Source organism: Erythranthe guttata, chromosome 10 (genome assembly GCF_056151865.1).
Source record: "Erythranthe guttata isolate IM_541 chromosome 10, IM_541, whole genome shotgun sequence".
Classification (NCBI taxonomy): Eukaryota; Viridiplantae; Streptophyta; class Magnoliopsida; order Lamiales; family Phrymaceae; genus Erythranthe; species Erythranthe guttata.
In genome coordinates, this window is record NC_142542.1 from 20121882 (window position 1) to 20137725 (window position 15844).

General features: G+C 37.9%; 5 protein-coding genes and 1 long non-coding RNA gene across 9 annotated transcripts; 2 read left to right on the forward strand and 4 right to left on the reverse strand.

The window, feature by feature from the left end:
* Nucleotides 1-190: 190 nt before the first annotated feature.
* Nucleotides 191-4167, reverse strand: LOC105955256 (DEAD-box ATP-dependent RNA helicase 37). 4 transcript variants are annotated; one of them, XM_088824531.1, is made up of 7 exons: nucleotides 4117-4167; nucleotides 2558-3361; nucleotides 2392-2475; nucleotides 1706-1948; nucleotides 1185-1352; nucleotides 960-1073; nucleotides 191-861 (listed from the first exon to the last, which is right to left on the reverse strand). In XM_088824531.1, exons 2-7 carry the CDS (start codon nucleotides 3260-3262, stop codon nucleotides 361-363), a joined length of 1815 nt encoding a protein of 604 aa, XP_088680657.1. In that variant the 5' UTR covers nucleotides 3263-3361; nucleotides 4117-4167; the 3' UTR covers nucleotides 191-360. The 4 variants fall into 4 exon arrangements, with proteins under 4 accessions (XP_088680657.1, XP_012834427.2, XP_088680656.1 ...); XM_012978973.2 differs by lacking the exon at nucleotides 4117-4167 and adding an exon at nucleotides 3606-3921; XM_088824530.1 differs by lacking the exon at nucleotides 4117-4167 and adding an exon at nucleotides 3823-3897.
* On the forward strand, nucleotides 4043-6536 carry SPP1 (Phosphatidic acid phosphatase (PAP2) family protein). Its single transcript, XM_012978977.2, has 8 exons — nucleotides 4043-4554; nucleotides 4626-4721; nucleotides 4833-4907; nucleotides 5016-5146; nucleotides 5333-5436; nucleotides 5520-5648; nucleotides 5771-5886; nucleotides 5969-6536. Exons 1-8 carry the CDS (start codon nucleotides 4393-4395, stop codon nucleotides 6377-6379), a joined length of 1224 nt encoding a protein of 407 aa, XP_012834431.2. The 5' UTR covers nucleotides 4043-4392; the 3' UTR covers nucleotides 6380-6536.
* Nucleotides 6522-9022, reverse strand: LOC105955257 (fatty acyl-CoA reductase 2, chloroplastic). Its single transcript, XM_012978975.2, has 9 exons — nucleotides 8743-9022; nucleotides 8557-8660; nucleotides 8261-8463; nucleotides 8067-8167; nucleotides 7822-7984; nucleotides 7563-7724; nucleotides 7390-7471; nucleotides 6903-7300; nucleotides 6522-6834 (listed from the first exon to the last, which is right to left on the reverse strand). The coding sequence occupies exons 1-9, from the start codon at nucleotides 9020-9022 to the stop codon at nucleotides 6672-6674; spliced, it is 1656 nt and encodes a 551-aa protein (XP_012834429.2). The 3' UTR covers nucleotides 6522-6671.
* LOC148767790 (uncharacterized) lies at nucleotides 6649-9115 on the forward strand. Its single transcript, XR_016033994.1, has 4 exons — nucleotides 6649-6774; nucleotides 6975-7319; nucleotides 8583-8868; nucleotides 8987-9115. It is a non-coding gene; the product is annotated as an uncharacterized LOC148767790 (long non-coding RNA).
* Nucleotides 9116-9632: 517 nt separating this feature from the next.
* LOC105955258 (acyltransferase GLAUCE) lies at nucleotides 9633-11713 on the reverse strand. The gene is made up of 2 exons (XM_012978976.2): nucleotides 11081-11713; nucleotides 9633-10831 (listed from the first exon to the last, which is right to left on the reverse strand). Exons 1-2 carry the CDS (start codon nucleotides 11540-11542, stop codon nucleotides 9854-9856), a joined length of 1440 nt encoding a protein of 479 aa, XP_012834430.2. The 5' UTR covers nucleotides 11543-11713; the 3' UTR covers nucleotides 9633-9853.
* Nucleotides 11714-13095: 1382 nt separating this feature from the next.
* Nucleotides 13096-15798, reverse strand: LOC105955260 (lipase (DUF620)). The gene is made up of 3 exons (XM_012978978.2): nucleotides 15207-15798; nucleotides 14338-14682; nucleotides 13096-13861 (listed from the first exon to the last, which is right to left on the reverse strand). Exons 1-3 carry the CDS (start codon nucleotides 15426-15428, stop codon nucleotides 13334-13336), a joined length of 1095 nt encoding a protein of 364 aa, XP_012834432.2. The 5' UTR covers nucleotides 15429-15798; the 3' UTR covers nucleotides 13096-13333.
* Nucleotides 15799-15844: the final 46 nt, after the last annotated feature.

Genomic DNA, 15844 nt, shown 5'->3' on the forward strand with positions numbered 1-15844 from the left:
AATTGTTTGTTGGCCAACTCAAATTGACATTCTTATAGAATATATTTTAGTTGCATTTTCAGTCTTATTATTAAACTAGTTGTTACAAAAAAAACAACAAATAATTGACAGATTAAACGTTGATTTTATTTTTGTTAATATATATAATGTGTGTGTTGGAGGGGAGAAAAAGGGGGCCCCTTGGAAGTACTGTAGAGACAATGAATCTTTACATAACAATGAATCCAAGAGAATCCTAATAAGTGCAAACCTTTTGACAAAAAAATTGATTTAAGGCAAACAGTTCCTAATAACTTGAAATAAAATTTATACATATTCTGCAAAATAAAAAAAGAAATAAAAAAAGTTAACTTAGAAACTCTAATCCCAAGCGCTGCTAAACTCAGGGCCATTTCCTCCACTATAACTTCCATAACCGCCGCCGCCGGTGGTCCTGCTACCTCCTCCATTGGTATTGGTATTGGTATTTCCGGTCCTATTATTATTATTATTATTATAAGAGGAATCTCTTCTAAAATCACGGCCACCAAAACGGCCCTTACTCTTACCTCCATATGAAGAAGCTCGATTTGCAAACCGAGTCAACCAGTCAGGAACCTCTTGATTTGCTTCCTTCATCAACTCAGCTAGTGGCTTTGCCATCGACATGTTATTCTCATTAAAAAACGCTGTAGCCAATCCCATCTTGCCAGCACGCCCTGTACGCCCTATTCGGTGAACATAGTCATCAATGTCGTTCGGAAGGTCAAAGTTGATTACGTGTGCGACATGTGGAATATCGAGACCACGAGCTGCCACATCTGTTGCCACTAGCATAGGTGTTCTTCCACTCTTGAATGATTTTAATGCATACTCTCTTTCCTGGAATTATATATGAATCGAGATCGAGTGCGTTATAAATTACAAATAAAAAAAAATTGGTAAAACGTATCGACAAAGGCATTAGTATCTGATATTACCTGTTGAGTTCTATCACCATGAATAGTAGTTGCAGGAAAGTCATTAAGACACAACCAATGTTCCAATGCGTCGGCTCCCTTCTTCGTTTCCACAAACACTAATGTAAGAGCTTGCTGCCCAATTCATATAATAGAAACAAAAAAAATATTAGAAATTTACATTTTGGAAAGAAAAAAATATTTAGAAAATGACATTTTTTTGTCATAAGACATTGAATTAATTACCTTTCCGTGAACTCCATTTGCTCTCTGTGCATGAATAAGATCCATCAAATGGCTCCTTTTGTCGCACTCCTGAACAAATTCAACTCTTTGAACGATTAAGTCTGTACTAGAACCAACTCTCCCAACTGCCAAGAAAATGTAATTCGAAAGAAAATCCGATGCCAGTCTCTGCATGTCAAAAATATAGAATTTCAGAAGATTCATTTGCAAACAATGTATCTGTCTTCACAGCACAACAGAATAAGATCCAATTCTAGTTTAGTAACAGGCCACATAAAATCTGAAGCAAAATGACGAAACAATTCATATTCAACGACATAACATCTTGCATAAAAATCCATTTGTCCATCAAATTATGTTCTAAAAGTTACTTACTATACATCCTAAATTACCATCAAACAGTAGCTCATAATTATTATCCAAGAACGGCAGTCACTAAGCACTAAATATTAAATTAGAAAAAGCTTCAAGTTAAAAACAAGTGAAGATGAAGAAAACGGGAAAATATGTAGAGTGATGACCTGGATTTCTTTTGGAAAGGTGGCGCTAAATAGCAATGTCTGTCTTATACCACGAGGAGGCATATCCATTTGTTCGACTATCTTTCTGATTTGAGGCTCAAAACCCATATCAAGCATTCTATCTGCCTCGTCAAGAGCCAAATATCTTATCATTTGTAATGAAACTTTGGCTCTCTCAAGCAAATCAACCAATCTTCCAGGAGTCGCCACCAGAATATCAACCCCTTTATCAAGTTCACGCAGCTGCACAAATATTCAAATCAACATTAGCACAATTCCAGGATCCTCTGCCAACTAAATAAGACCGACAAATCAAGAAATAAGCATGATTCTCCTGACATTACTACTAAGACAAATAACACTAGCATGGGTTTCAATAAGATCTTATAGCAGCAAGTTTATAAATTCATTAAAAACCTAATCAAATACTGAACAATATAAGATATAAATATACTAGTTTGAGTGTGTCGACATTCTGCAAATTGTGCTAGTTTACTTATTCATACTCCAAATGATCTAATTTTGAATTGAACTACACATTTTTCACGGTTAAATAGATGTCGTTCATACAAGACAAAAAATATGCAGCTCAGATAGGTCAAGTTGCTGATGTTGACGTCAAGAAGTGCGCCAAATAATCTTTTCCACATAACAAAATGTATCAAAAAATAAATAAAAGGATTAACCTGGCCATGTATCGGTGCCCCTCCATATGCAACAACAACTCTGACACCAGTTTGGAAGGCAAACTTTGCAGCTTCCCCCTGTATCTGCAAATCAAAAGCAACACACGCGTCAGAAGTTACAGTTCTCAAAAGCACAAGTATTTAATTTTCACTACAGCAAGCTCACCTGTACTGTGAGTTCTCTCGTCGGTGAGAGAATAAGAGCAAGTGGAAAAACGGTGCGAGTTCCACGTTGCTTATTCAGAGGATGATTTCCATTGATAATTCCACTAATAATAGGGAAGCAAAAGGCGGCAGTCTTTCCGGAACCTGTCTGAGCACAAGCCATCAAATCCCTCCCTGCTAGAGAAATAGGTATCGCATGCCGCTGAACAGGAGTCGGTTTCACATACTTACACCTCTTAATATTCATATTGATTGCATCACCCCATTCTATATCAGCAAACGTGTTTACTGGTGGTGGAACATTATCACCACTCGTCTCTACAGGGATATCCTCGTACGCATCAAAGTTGATACCCGTATTGTCCTGTTGTTCATTAGTCAAAGACCCCGTGTCAGCATCTGCATCGTCTTTTCCAAAAGGGTTGGCCTCTCTCACCCTACCCCTATATGCCTGGCGTCCATAACCGGGCCTAGGACCAGCCCATTCCGAGCCATTTGTGGGTCCACTCTGCCTAAATCTATCATTACTTGACGGTGGGCCGTTAAGTGACGAAGCAGGTGGCTCGGATGCAGGTGGTGGTCTGTTTCTGAGGTGTGGTGGAACATATGATACCTTGGTGGGAGCCGACTTGCGTTCATTCCCACCGTTAGTTCGGACAATATCAATAGATCCATTCTCAACAGCATCAGCCCATGAAGAACTCATATTCGAAACAAAAACAGTTATCAAAACCTCCTTCTAGAACTGGTGTACCGGTTCACTAATGCGAATGTAGTTCGATTCAAGTATTCACAAATCAACAGTCTGCAACAAATCAAAGAGTAGACAATTTAAATTTTGTTAATTTATGAACCAATGCCTAACAATCAGAATTAAAAACACAAAATCAGGGCAGCAGGCAGCAATGTAAGCAAAAAAAACAAACAGATATACATGGTCTTCAACTAGATAGATAAATATCAAAACACCAATAAAATAAAATAAAAGACACCAATAAAATAAATTATTAAACACCGGCAAAAAAGGCAAAAGCGATAAATATCAAAACCTGAGTATTCAATTGCGTCTTCACAATGTATACCGGTGCGTTTTCAAGTATGTTTGATGTTCTTCAAAAAAAGGTGAATTTTTTTTCTAACCCTAACCGGAGAGAAGAAAAAGAAGAAATATAGGCGTATTTTAAGTGATTCTTAGATTTTATTGTTTGGATACTTTCAATCTTTTTCAAATTTTGTTTACTATTTATTTAAGAAAAAAAAAAACACCTTTTCGAATTTGAGTAGAACTCTATAACTTCAAATACTAGAGTGGAAAACGTTCTCTAACTCTAGTCAATGTGTGCTTCTACAATCCAATTATAACTCAATCCTAAGAAATAAGAATTAGGTCTTATTATTAATAACTTATGTGCAATAGTATTATTTTCTTATTTTCATGTGTTTCTTGTTTATAAATATTTTTGGAATTTTTCAGTTTTCAGTGGTATTTTTTATTTTGTTATCAACAATTCAATACATTAAAAAGAAAAAAAAAAAGGAGGGCCATACATATATATATACCATAATCATTAGCTGTCTTGTTAGCTGAATGACCTCCGAAGCTTCTATGGCCTGTCATGAGTCCACAAGAACATTCAATATTATTATTATTAGCACCCAAATCTTGAATTTTAAAAAAACAAACTTTTAGGCACTTGTGAATTTTGTGACACCCACCTTTGAAAAGTTCATTAATTTCTCATTCTTCTCTTTCATCCTCTCTCTCTCCTTTTCCCCTTGTTTTTTTTTCCAGGAGGGAGAGGGTGTGAATTTATTCTAGAGAGAGAAAATAAATAAATGGAAAGCATAATCGGTTGGCAAGTAATTTTTCTATGTGGAATAGGATTGTGGATTCTGATTTCTTCCTTTTTTAATGTTACTCGAAAGCTCAGATCTCTCACACAGCCATGGGTATCGGGACGCGTGATTTCTGGCATCCCCATTATTCTCAAGATCCAGGTTTGTTATCCCAGATTTATAAAATTAAGTTTAAAGATTGGATTTTTAATTTTTTTGGGGTTGTTTTGCAGAAGTACCAGCATAGATATTTGGATGCCTTGTTTTCTGTGTTGTCATGTATTGTTTCTGTGCCTTTCTACACTGCTTTTCTTCCATTGCTTTTCTGGGTATGTTTCTGCAACACACCCTTTTGGTTGAATGCACTTAAATGGCAATTTAATTAAAAAAAAAAAATTCCTCTTTTACTTAATTTATATGTTGTGGGTTTTGTGTGTTAGACTGGGCATTGCAAATTGGCTAGACAAATGACCCTCTTGATGGCCTTTTGTGACTATATTGGAAACTGTATAAAGGTAACTTCTTTCTTCATTGTTCTACAAATTATGTCAATCTTTGCAAATACAGATGCTCAATCTCAATCAGTCAGTTTTGTTGATCCCGTTAATGATTATGTCTCGTAGGATGTGGTGTCAGCACCTAGACCTAGCTCTCCACCCGTGAGAAGAGTAACAGCCACTAAAGACGAGGAGGAAAATGCCATGGAATACGGATTACCGTCTTCACACACTCTTAATACTGTTTGCTTGTCCGGGTATGAAAATCTGCTCGCTTCAATTTGATTCACATCTTTTTCATTTGCTCACTTCAATTTTTCCCTGAGATGACTCAGAAGCAAAGACTTCATATTTTTTTTTATCTATTTGCACCAGTTTTAGTGAAAATATATTCCGTATTTCCTTTTTTTTGTAAAAAAGTAGTGTTTTTTTGGCAACTTCAGGTATTTGTTGCACTACATTCTTGCCTATAATGGAAGCAGTGACGCCTTTACACAAATATTTGGTTTCACAATGGTTTGTTTGGTTGTGGGTCTCACTGGATTCGGTAAGTTTCAGTTTGTTACATAGTATTCCTAGTTGCATGCTATTAGTTCTCTTACTGTGGTAATAATTTTGTTTTATTTGTAGGGAGGATATACCTTGGAATGCACAGCCTGATCGACATTATTGCCGGTCTCGCTTTTGGATTGGGTATATTGGCAATATGGCTCTGTGTTTCCGAAGACATTGATAATTTCATAGTTTCTGGTCAAAACGGTACTATACTAATCCCTATCAGCAATTTCGTAATTTCCAACAACATTTATCTTTATTTAATTTGTTCGCCGTTGTTGGTTAAAATCTTGAAACTTAGAGATTTTTTTTTTCCTGTGCTGCAGTTGTGTCATTCTGGTCTACCCTTAGCTTCATGTTACTCTTTGCTTATCCAACGCCTGAATTTCCAACGCCAAGCTTCGAGTTTCACACAGCTTTTGATGGTGTTGCCCTGGGAATTGTAAGTTCCGTTTTTTTTTTCCTACTAAATAAGTTCATATTTTTCTGTCAAGATTTTCATTACGAATAATCATATCATCCAGGTGATCGGGGTCCACCAAACATATCACCAGTTCCACCACGAAAACGTAGCACGTGTATTTTCTCCTCAACTCACAATATCTGCATTGGCTGGCCGATTACTACTCGGAATTCCAACAATTCTCATTGTGAAATTTTGTAGCAAAGCTCTAGCCAAATGGATTCTTCCCATTCTTGCAAATGCTTTGGGAATCCCAGTAAGATCAACGACCTACGTACCTGCCTTAAACAGCATTGCTTCAGACAAGAAATCGGACGAAATAAAGCAATCTGGTTATATACAGAGACTATTATTTTCATCCAAACAGACCTCATTCGATGTTGATAGTGGCATAAGGCTAATTCAGTACGCTGGCCTTGCTTGGTCTGTTGTTGACCTTGTCCCTTCTATGTTCTCTCACCTAGGCTTGTGATGCTTTTTGTTTTTTCAATTATCGAAGCATCTTATTTTTCTCGTGATTGTGCTGCTAGTCTGGTTATAGATGCTTATTGTATAGAATAGGGGTGTATCCACATTTTTTGTGACATATATATATGAGATTAGAATGGATGCCATTTGCCGTTCGTAAATATTGATCTTGTTAAATATTTCGGCTAATTTATTGCATCAAACCGCAAACAGGAAGTTTTTCGTTTTATCTGTTCTTGCAGGGAAGTACACAAGTCGGAATAAAAAAAATTGAAAATGCTATGCGATTCGTTTCTTCAATTGAGACCTCTTCCTTTCATTACATGCCTCCTCAGACCTGGAATGTGGATATTCGTGATGTAATCTTTCCAATCGATACTCTCAACATCAAATCCGAACGTTTGTATTTCTTCCTTCGACATGCATTCCATTAACCTCTTGGTGTTGCTGTTGTCGAACCTGTTATTACTATTACACATTAACTGTCTGAAAATTTACGAAAAGCATATATCCTAGATACTTATTACCTTCCACCGTAGAAAGTGTAGGGTCCATATACATCTGCTAAATAATTTGCTTGCTCGACTAATTTTTTGCAGATGATATTGAGCTTACGAGACAACTTCTCGTCAGTTTTGGACAAATTTCCTAGTCCAGTTCGATTCTTCGTATGCCTCAAAAGGTGAGCGGAGAAATCTTCCTTGGACATGTGGAGCTGTAGAGGTGGCACACGAACTGGAATCCCTTTTGAGTCGATAAACGGTGATGAAGAGAAATGTTGGCTGACAAATTTGGCCAAGTCCTTTAATAACAAGGGGTTTGCAACAGATGAAGCAACCTGGTAAATATTACATCCTGGTTTTTCAGATGTCCCGTGTTTCGCCATGGCTGCCAAGATTGCATTGACAACCATATCTGCTGGAACCTAAATCAAGACATTATTTGTAAGTCTTTATTTATAAGTTGGATTATATGTACTATGAAATTGAGGGTATATTATATATAGCTACATACTACATCAAGGACTCCATTGTCATCTCCTGGAAATCCCGTTATGTGCCCCTTTCCATACAATAGTATCAATGGATCCATCACCCTGAAAATATTGCAAAATAAATAAATAAATGAAGATAATGCAATAATATATATATATATATATATATATATATATATATGATTTAAATTACTTGTTTCCTTCGATCCATCCAGGGAAAGGTTCTGTGTACGTGCTCTCGATAATACTTGGTCTAGTTATGACGACTGGTATATCGCCTCTTAGACTATCTATCATCATTTCCCCCATAGCCTTTGTGAATACGTATGTATCTTGCCAACCGAATGAGTTTGCCCTGAGATATATATAATAAATAGTATAGTACTTGGATTTAATTCTGCAAAATCGATACTTTTATCAGTACATGGAAACTAGCGAATTGAATACTTCACCTATGTATCCCCAGCTCTTTCATTTTCCGAGATTCATTTGATTGTGAGACTAGTTTTATTTCATCTTCAATACTCAATTTGGGAAGTGATGATGCGTGTATGCTTTGACCGAAGCAGAAAGGCTTTTCCATGATTTTTCCTTGTCTTTGTCCATTCACATAAGCTGATGCAAATAGAACTCTGGTTAAACATCTTCTGCTAAGCATTTTACATACACATACATACATGCATGCATGCATACTTGCCTGTTGATACTTGTAGGAAGAGCTTCAGTTTGTCGCATTTTTTGGCGAAACCTATTGTACGCTTAGGTCCAAGAGTGTTTATATCAAGAGCTGTATCATACCTGATAAATTTAATTTCGATATTTTACTGATAGATTGAAATGAAATTGTGTATCTTTTTAATTAAATATAAAATGCCCGTTTATATATATGACCTTTCGTCAAAAGTGGTATTAGCTGCAGAATTGATGATTACATCAACCTCTTTGGCTATGAAATTTGCTTCATCTTCATCTACACCTAGGTCGGATTCGCACACGTTTCCGACCACAGGAACCAACTTGCTCAGCATGAAAGCTTGATAAGATTTTCCATGGATTTGCCTGAGCCCCTTGAATAGTCCTTCTTCATCAATTATCTACCGTATACGAAACACCATACAAAATCATAAGAAACTGTTTTATTAGCTAGATAAATAAGAGATAAAATGAAAATGAGAAATTTATCGAACTTCATTTTTCAATCTTTGTGCTGCAGCTTCTTTGCTCTTAGCCTTGATCAAGACAAATATTTTGCTGACGTCAGGAGCTGTTCGTAGTATTTTCTCTATCAGAACTGAAATTCACACAACAAACAGTAGATTGAGTGCAAGCTAGGCTTCATGCATGCATGCGCATGTGTGTATATATATGTATACCTTTTCCTAGAAAGCCTGTTCCACCAGTAATAAGAAAGGATTTTCCTGTAAGAAACTGGACAATACCAATACCATCACGAGTGCACATCTCCACACCTTGGCTAGCGGTCGTGTCTTGGAAAACAGGTGAAATCCCACTACACTTTATTACAGGATTTCTGCTTTGACAAATATACAGCATTCTCTTTTCAGTATGTTTGCTATAGTTTGAGTACAATTTGACATTAGTTTTTGATGCAAGGAGTGAGGTGGATGAACTCAGATTAAAGAAAGCTGCCATTATTGTATTGGCAAAAGCAAAGTTATTAGGAAAAGACAGAAGATGGTTTCCTTAAATAGCAGTTTTGAAGTGGAGGAGAAAGTCAAAGGAAGAAGGTATTTTTTTTTTGCCAGCACCTCAATTCACACACTTACCTAACAGTAGTTAGTGCTACAAAATTGAAATTAGCCCACCCTACCCTAAGTAAGCATATAATTTACAACATTTGAATTTCGATGAAGATTAGCAGCATATAGGAATCAGTCTATCATAATTCATAGGTACGTTACACCAACTCTCGTTAGGAGATAATTAATTCTGCTACTAGCTAGGTAAGGTACGTAATTAGTTTTAAATCTTAACTTCCGGCCACCAGTACTCTGTATAAGTTAATTGTAGACGGAGGAAACAAAGGAGAGAATTTTACGTTAATTAGTATGTGCAACTATGTTTTTCAAGATTTGGGGCAACTAAAGGAAGAACTTTACACATTCTTCTATCATGTTTTAACATTCTCCTTTGTTCAAAATTGGCTTCTGCTCACTTCCAAATGCACACTATTATATTATTGGTTTTCGTTCTGAAAGAAAAACGAGTTTCAAGATTATCAAAACTATTTAACCACAAGAACTTAAAAAGAGAATAACCAACAATCTTTCATATCCAACTACCAACAGTTATACAGCATGTTGATCAGATCAACAACCCACAAACACAACTTACTACAAATTATAGCATAGAATGTCAACTTGTCCAAAGATCATTCTAACAATGATTTTTTATTGATTTATTTTTAATTTAAGCTCGAAACTCTCGCAGATATAATCATAGTGACCGCTGCCCGCAAATAAATTAAACCGCAGTCGTCAAACCTTGTGCAACGAGCTCATCAGGCGATATAGTAGTGGTTGTTGGCTCAGCAGACACAGAAGAAGAATTATTAGTGGAGGTGAAGAAGTTGCAGAAATGGGATTCAAATCGCTCCATTTCCTTAGCAGGCAGTGAAACCAACGCATTAATTGCTCCATCATTGTTACTACTTGGAAATATCCAACAGATGTCTTTCCTATGGTTGACCACAGGCCCACTGTGCTGTGGCTTACCCCATGGGAACACCACCTCCTCAAACCCCAATCTCAGCCACGAACTCACCATGTACTCTCCACACGGCAGCCCTCTGTTAATCTCCAGCCAATCTATTACAGATCTCGCGTACTCGTCGCTGACTCTCGCCGGCGACTCCGCCACGATTTTCACCAGTTCGGAAAACAGCATCTTTTCCAGATTCCGGCATTTCTCCGACGTGTAAGCAACTAGAATTGCGTTTCCGCAGTAGGGATCCGGCAACGGAGGACTCAGCCTTGACCGTAAGTCGACAACGTTAAGAAAAGTGGAAACTCTTTCTTCGTCTTTCTGATTTTCGCCGTAGGATAGGGCCTTGCACCGCCAGATGAGTGTTGCCGCAGCGTTGAAGCTGCTGATTCTTGTTTCGGGCCTTTTCGCCTTTTCCTTGAGAAAATTGATGTCGGTTGGGGTTAGTTTGAAGACTTTGAACTCTAGTTCTTCTTTCTTGCAGTCGAAGACCGGAGGGCCGCTGGTTCCCGTTGGGAGGTCTGGTTTGAAAAACTCCGGGTGTGTGAAAGCAACGAGCGGCGGCGACCTGGCGGACATGAGGCGGCGGTCAAAGAACGGAATGACAGCAAATGGCTTGTCGCCCTCGAAGGCTTGTGAGGCGAGATTCTGGCTGAATGCTTTGGCGCTTAGGCCGTCTAATAGGATGTGATTAACTGACATGCCGATTGCAAAACCACCACATTTGAATGATGTTACCTGTGATTCATGACAATTAATATTCACAATTTTTATGTCCGCAAAACTTTTTAAAATAGATTATGAATTTCTTTTTCATTGTAAATATAATTTTTTATTTTACTTGTCGAGAAATAAATTATTTTAGACTGTTAATTTGTGTATGTTGACTGAAGCACATGTTTTAAAAGCTTCAGATGTTAGTGAGGTGAATCATTTGATATTTATATGTCCGATATACTCTCAAACGAAGTTGCACTTAGTACAAACCTGAAGAATTAAAGGCGGGTTAGCATGGTCGTTTGGTGCGAGGTTATCCGTTAACGTATGGACAGCAAGCTGTTGGAATCCGAGGTTGGGAGAAAGCAAGTCACCAATCTCAGCGAGAGAAAACTCAGAGGAAGCCACTACGAAGCCAACCCCAGCCGAGTTGCAGTCGATCTCAAGGCGGCCTGTTTCTTGGTTCAGCTTAAATCTTCCAGCAATAAAGTCGTAAGGTACAAGAACTTTCTGGAGTGCCAATTTGAGCCTCTCGGACACAAGTTGTGGTGGATAATCTGGATTGGCCGAGAAGAAAGAGACCGTTGGGATTCTGTAGTTAAGAATCTGGTCTATGTTGGACAAGAAAAAAGATTTTATCTCGGTTTGTTGTAATGGAAGAACAAGGCTGGATTCTTGGAATGTGATCTTGAGATCTTGCATGGCTGGATTGGAGGAGATTATATTTGCCATCTCAATTCAATTATCTGAAATCTGATAATTTTGGTGTTGTTGAATAATTTGTAGCTACATAATGTGATGTTTTATAGTGCCTGCTGCATGCAGGTTATCATTGATTGCAGATGCAGACCTTTTTTTTTTTAGGATTAAGAAAAAGTCCATACTTTGACATCAACTTGTGTTGAGATATAAGATTATTTCTCGTCGTAGTTATTGGAAAAAATATTCAAATACTTACAACTTAATTAATTATTAATATTTTTCCCGGTCGGTCGTCGATACATGTATATAACTTGAAAATACTGGTGAGAAAGATGGATAAAAATATCTGTTTTGGAGCTAACAAATGTTGATTATCAACTTAATATAGGGCCCATCATTATTTTGAAGAATCTAGATACAAATCTGTAATGAAAAGGTCCACTCTGCACCACTTGCACAATTAACATGCATTTTTGCTGCAGGAAATTAAAAGGAGTGGGACCATGCATGCTGATTTTAATTCTCATCACCTACCTTGTGTAAGACAGCATTCATATTTTTGTTCCATGATTAATTGCCTTCATTTCTATCTGACTTGTTCACAATTTGCGATATTAAAATGCTATTCATAGTGCGGGTTTTACTAGTTCTCGGTGCAATTTTAATTCATTTGCAACTTTTTTGTTAACTTTTTAGCATTTCGTGTTATTTTACTACTATATTGTAGATGGCTTCAACAAAAATATTACTATTATTTCAAGCATGCAATAATAAAGACTGCAATTCAAAAATATATTTGGCAATTAAACAACAAATCCACCATTATATTGACACGAATGACTTGGCCCTTTATGTACCCACTGGCCAGCATCACTAACCAAAAACCCAACAGTCTTTTTTTTTTTTGATAATTAAAAAAAAAAAAACCCAACAGTCTGTGCCACGTCATTGGGCTCACCCAATCGGCCCATTGTCCACCAATCTCTGCACCGTTTCTTCACTTTTACCCCCCGCATAAATAAAATAACTCCGTCGCCACGCAGTTAGAGTTGGTCAGAAACCAGGAGATCGGCTTGGTTAGAGTTGCAGCGTAGTTGATTACAAGTTTCGCGCCGGTGGATTGCAATTGCTCTGCCGATTCCGCGGGATGCTCCTGTTACAATGGCTACACGGCCGTTGAGGGGCAAAGTGTTCGCTGCTGCTTCCATGGAAGCAATTGAAGGGTTTGAGTAAGTGATTTTTTTTATTCCTAGTCAAAATCGGCCCTCCTCTATTAATGCTTAGTAAGAAATACAAATTGAGGAGAGCATATATATATATATATATATATCTTTGAATCCAATAAAGAATTGTAATTTGTTACTATTCTTGCTGCCACAGATCATAATATATGATTGAATAATGTTAGCTGATGTAAGCAATTACGTTGCCTAGCAGAACAACTTCTGCTGTGTAAAGTATTTCTAAACATATTAGCTTAAGGCAATAAGATTGTGCAATTATCGTCTTTGAAGTGACATTGAACTGCATAATTATATGTATCATCGTCTTCCTTTTAAGAGAGAGATATATCTGAACTATAATTGCGAAAACTAGTCTTTTTTTATGCAAAATTCCAGAAGATGTACAAAATGGGGAGAATTTTAATATGCTGTTCTGCTCTTTGCAGATTACAATTAGTTACACACAAAGGAAAATTGGCTGCTCCTGCATTAACCAATACAATGCATGCACCAAAGGAAGAGTCAAATGTTGAAGACCAAAAGCTCATTAGCAGTTTGAAATCATAAAGGACAACATGTAACAGGCAAAAAAGTGTTTTTATCGATGTAAAGGCGATCTCCAATCAAGACTTTCCTCCGGAAAATCCTTTTGTATCTCATCGGGAGGGATGAAGTAATCTAGAGAAAGACCAGGTACATTAAAAGCCAGGTCATCAATTACGTAAGTCTCTTCCATCCTAGTCACCTCAGCTCCAGCCTTCATATTGTCACCGAATCTTGTAATGATGACGCTCGATTGGCCCGAATGAGCAATCATCATACCCTCCACAGACCGATAGTCCTCCACTTTGGTGGACATGGTGGTCTCCCAGTAGGTGGGGCGGGAACCAGGGGTCTGTATTCTGGTTAAGTAGGAGTCTTCTAAGTAGACAAGCAAGCCACTCCTCTGGCTAAAGTAACCAAGGGTTACGTGCTTGATCATCTCTGCTGAGCTGTCACTCCTCTCGGCTAGGTCTGAATGCTCGGCTGATAGTTTCAGCACGAAGCAGTCGATGCTTGACATGTGCTTTTCTCCCATGTACTGCGCTGTGGAGAAAACTGTTGATATGGCCACTGGATCGAGTCCCTGGAATAGCGGTTAGTCATTATTATTATTCAATTAAATTGTTTTGTGGGGCTGAAAAATTCATTATTAATTTTTTTTTTTTTATAGGTGAGTATTTAAAGCATTGGTATTCATAGGAGTGAATTCTAGCTGTGGAGGTAGTACTAGTGGTTGGTGAAGTATACCAGTAGTGCAAGTTAAGGGTAAAAAAATTACAGAAGATAAAATAGCTGTCATAGGGAAAAAGAGGTAGACTGCAGTTGAAGTAATAATTCTTGTTTGGGGAAAATATTTTCTAAAAATAAAGGTTACCCTTTCTGACCAAAAAAGAAATGAAGTCATGGAAGGTTGTATGTATACCATCAATGAAAAAGATACTATAGGGGAAAGTTGCTCTGCCCTTACTCTTCCTACATACAGTGCATGAAACTTGGGAAGGGAATATCCCGCCGGAATATTCCACCTCTATTTTTGTGTAATGATATATAGTTACTTGCCTGAAGAGCTCGTCGGAGAGGCCGAACACCTCCTTTAGCGGCGTGAGCACCGAGCCAAGGGGTGTGCCGCCAAGCCACGCTTCCGTCACTGCCAGCCACTACCTTGTGACCACCGACAACTAGCTCCACCAACCATCGGTCAGGCACCATTTGCCAAATGACAAAGCAGCCCTTCTGTGAGTTGCTGCTGCTTGGAGTGGCGGGTGAGCTTTTCGAGCTGGGGTCATCCACCAGCCCCATCACCACCTTCCCGGTAGCATACATGTTCTTGACAACTCCGGACAGTTTCCGGCAGCCGGTTGCGGCCGTGAAGTGCTGTATAATGTATTGGGCCGACGAAGATACCTATGAGGCATTAAATTCTGAATTAAATGGGAGCAGTAAATGCTGGAATACAATTTTCAACATAGTGCATTAAATGGAAATAAAGAAGTTTGTAGGGACTGGCCCCAATCATGATTCTATTGCTTGGATTCAACATGATGAAAGCAAATCTCGTCCAAGAACAATATAATATACCGGGAAAAAAAATGAGATCAAATATAATATTTTCTTTAAAAATCAATGGGAATGGTACGTGAAGCATTAGCATGGCGTAAAAGCTTAAATTTGTGTTGGGGGAAAACAAATTAACAATGGGAATGGGACAATGGTACGTGAAGTAACCAAGATAGTGTAGTGGGAGTATTAAACAACTGATCCTATAGAGGAATGAATGGTGCAGAAAGTAAAAGCAAACCTAGAAAACTACACTCTATTTGTTTGACTTTTTCAAACTATACTTTATATCATCGGAAAAGCAAAATATACATCTGTACAATTTTAGAATAAAATATCTAATAGAAATATGTAGTGAAGGAACAGCTTACTTGAGAAATAATAATGGGGTTTTTGGGATGAAGAGAGACAGGGAAGAGGGGGCAGCCAAGAACACTTAGAAGAATCTTGAGGTCAGATTTCTTGTTCATGAAAATATGTGGGAAATGGTTTCTGATCCATTTTTTCCATGTTTGTCCCACTTTCTTACTTCTGCTACTGTTTGTATTTTCTTCGTTTATGGGCTCTTCTGCTACTGTTGCTAGACGATTCATCTGATCATTAATTGCTATGTTTGCTTCTCTCTCTCTCTCTCTCTCTCTCTCTATCTCTCTCTCTCTCTCTCTCTCTCTTCGGTTTTGGTTTTGGAGAGACTGAATGAATGTATGCAGAATGGGGAAGTGAGCTGAAGAAGAAGAAGAAGAAGAAGAAGAAGAAGAGTGGGTTAGTTGTTGTTGTTAAAAGAGGAGAGGAGAGAAGAGCACCTGGACCTGGACCTGGAGTTTTTGGCTCTTGGCTTTGTGCACGTGCATCTCATGCGCGTGTGCCTAACTTCATTACTTATACTCTAACTGTACTAGGAAGAATGATCCGAAATTCTCGACCCATATTATTATTAATGAGTCCATCTTCACCATTAATTTTACTCCTAATTTTAGGAAGGAAATATATTTGCCTACAAAAGGGGGGT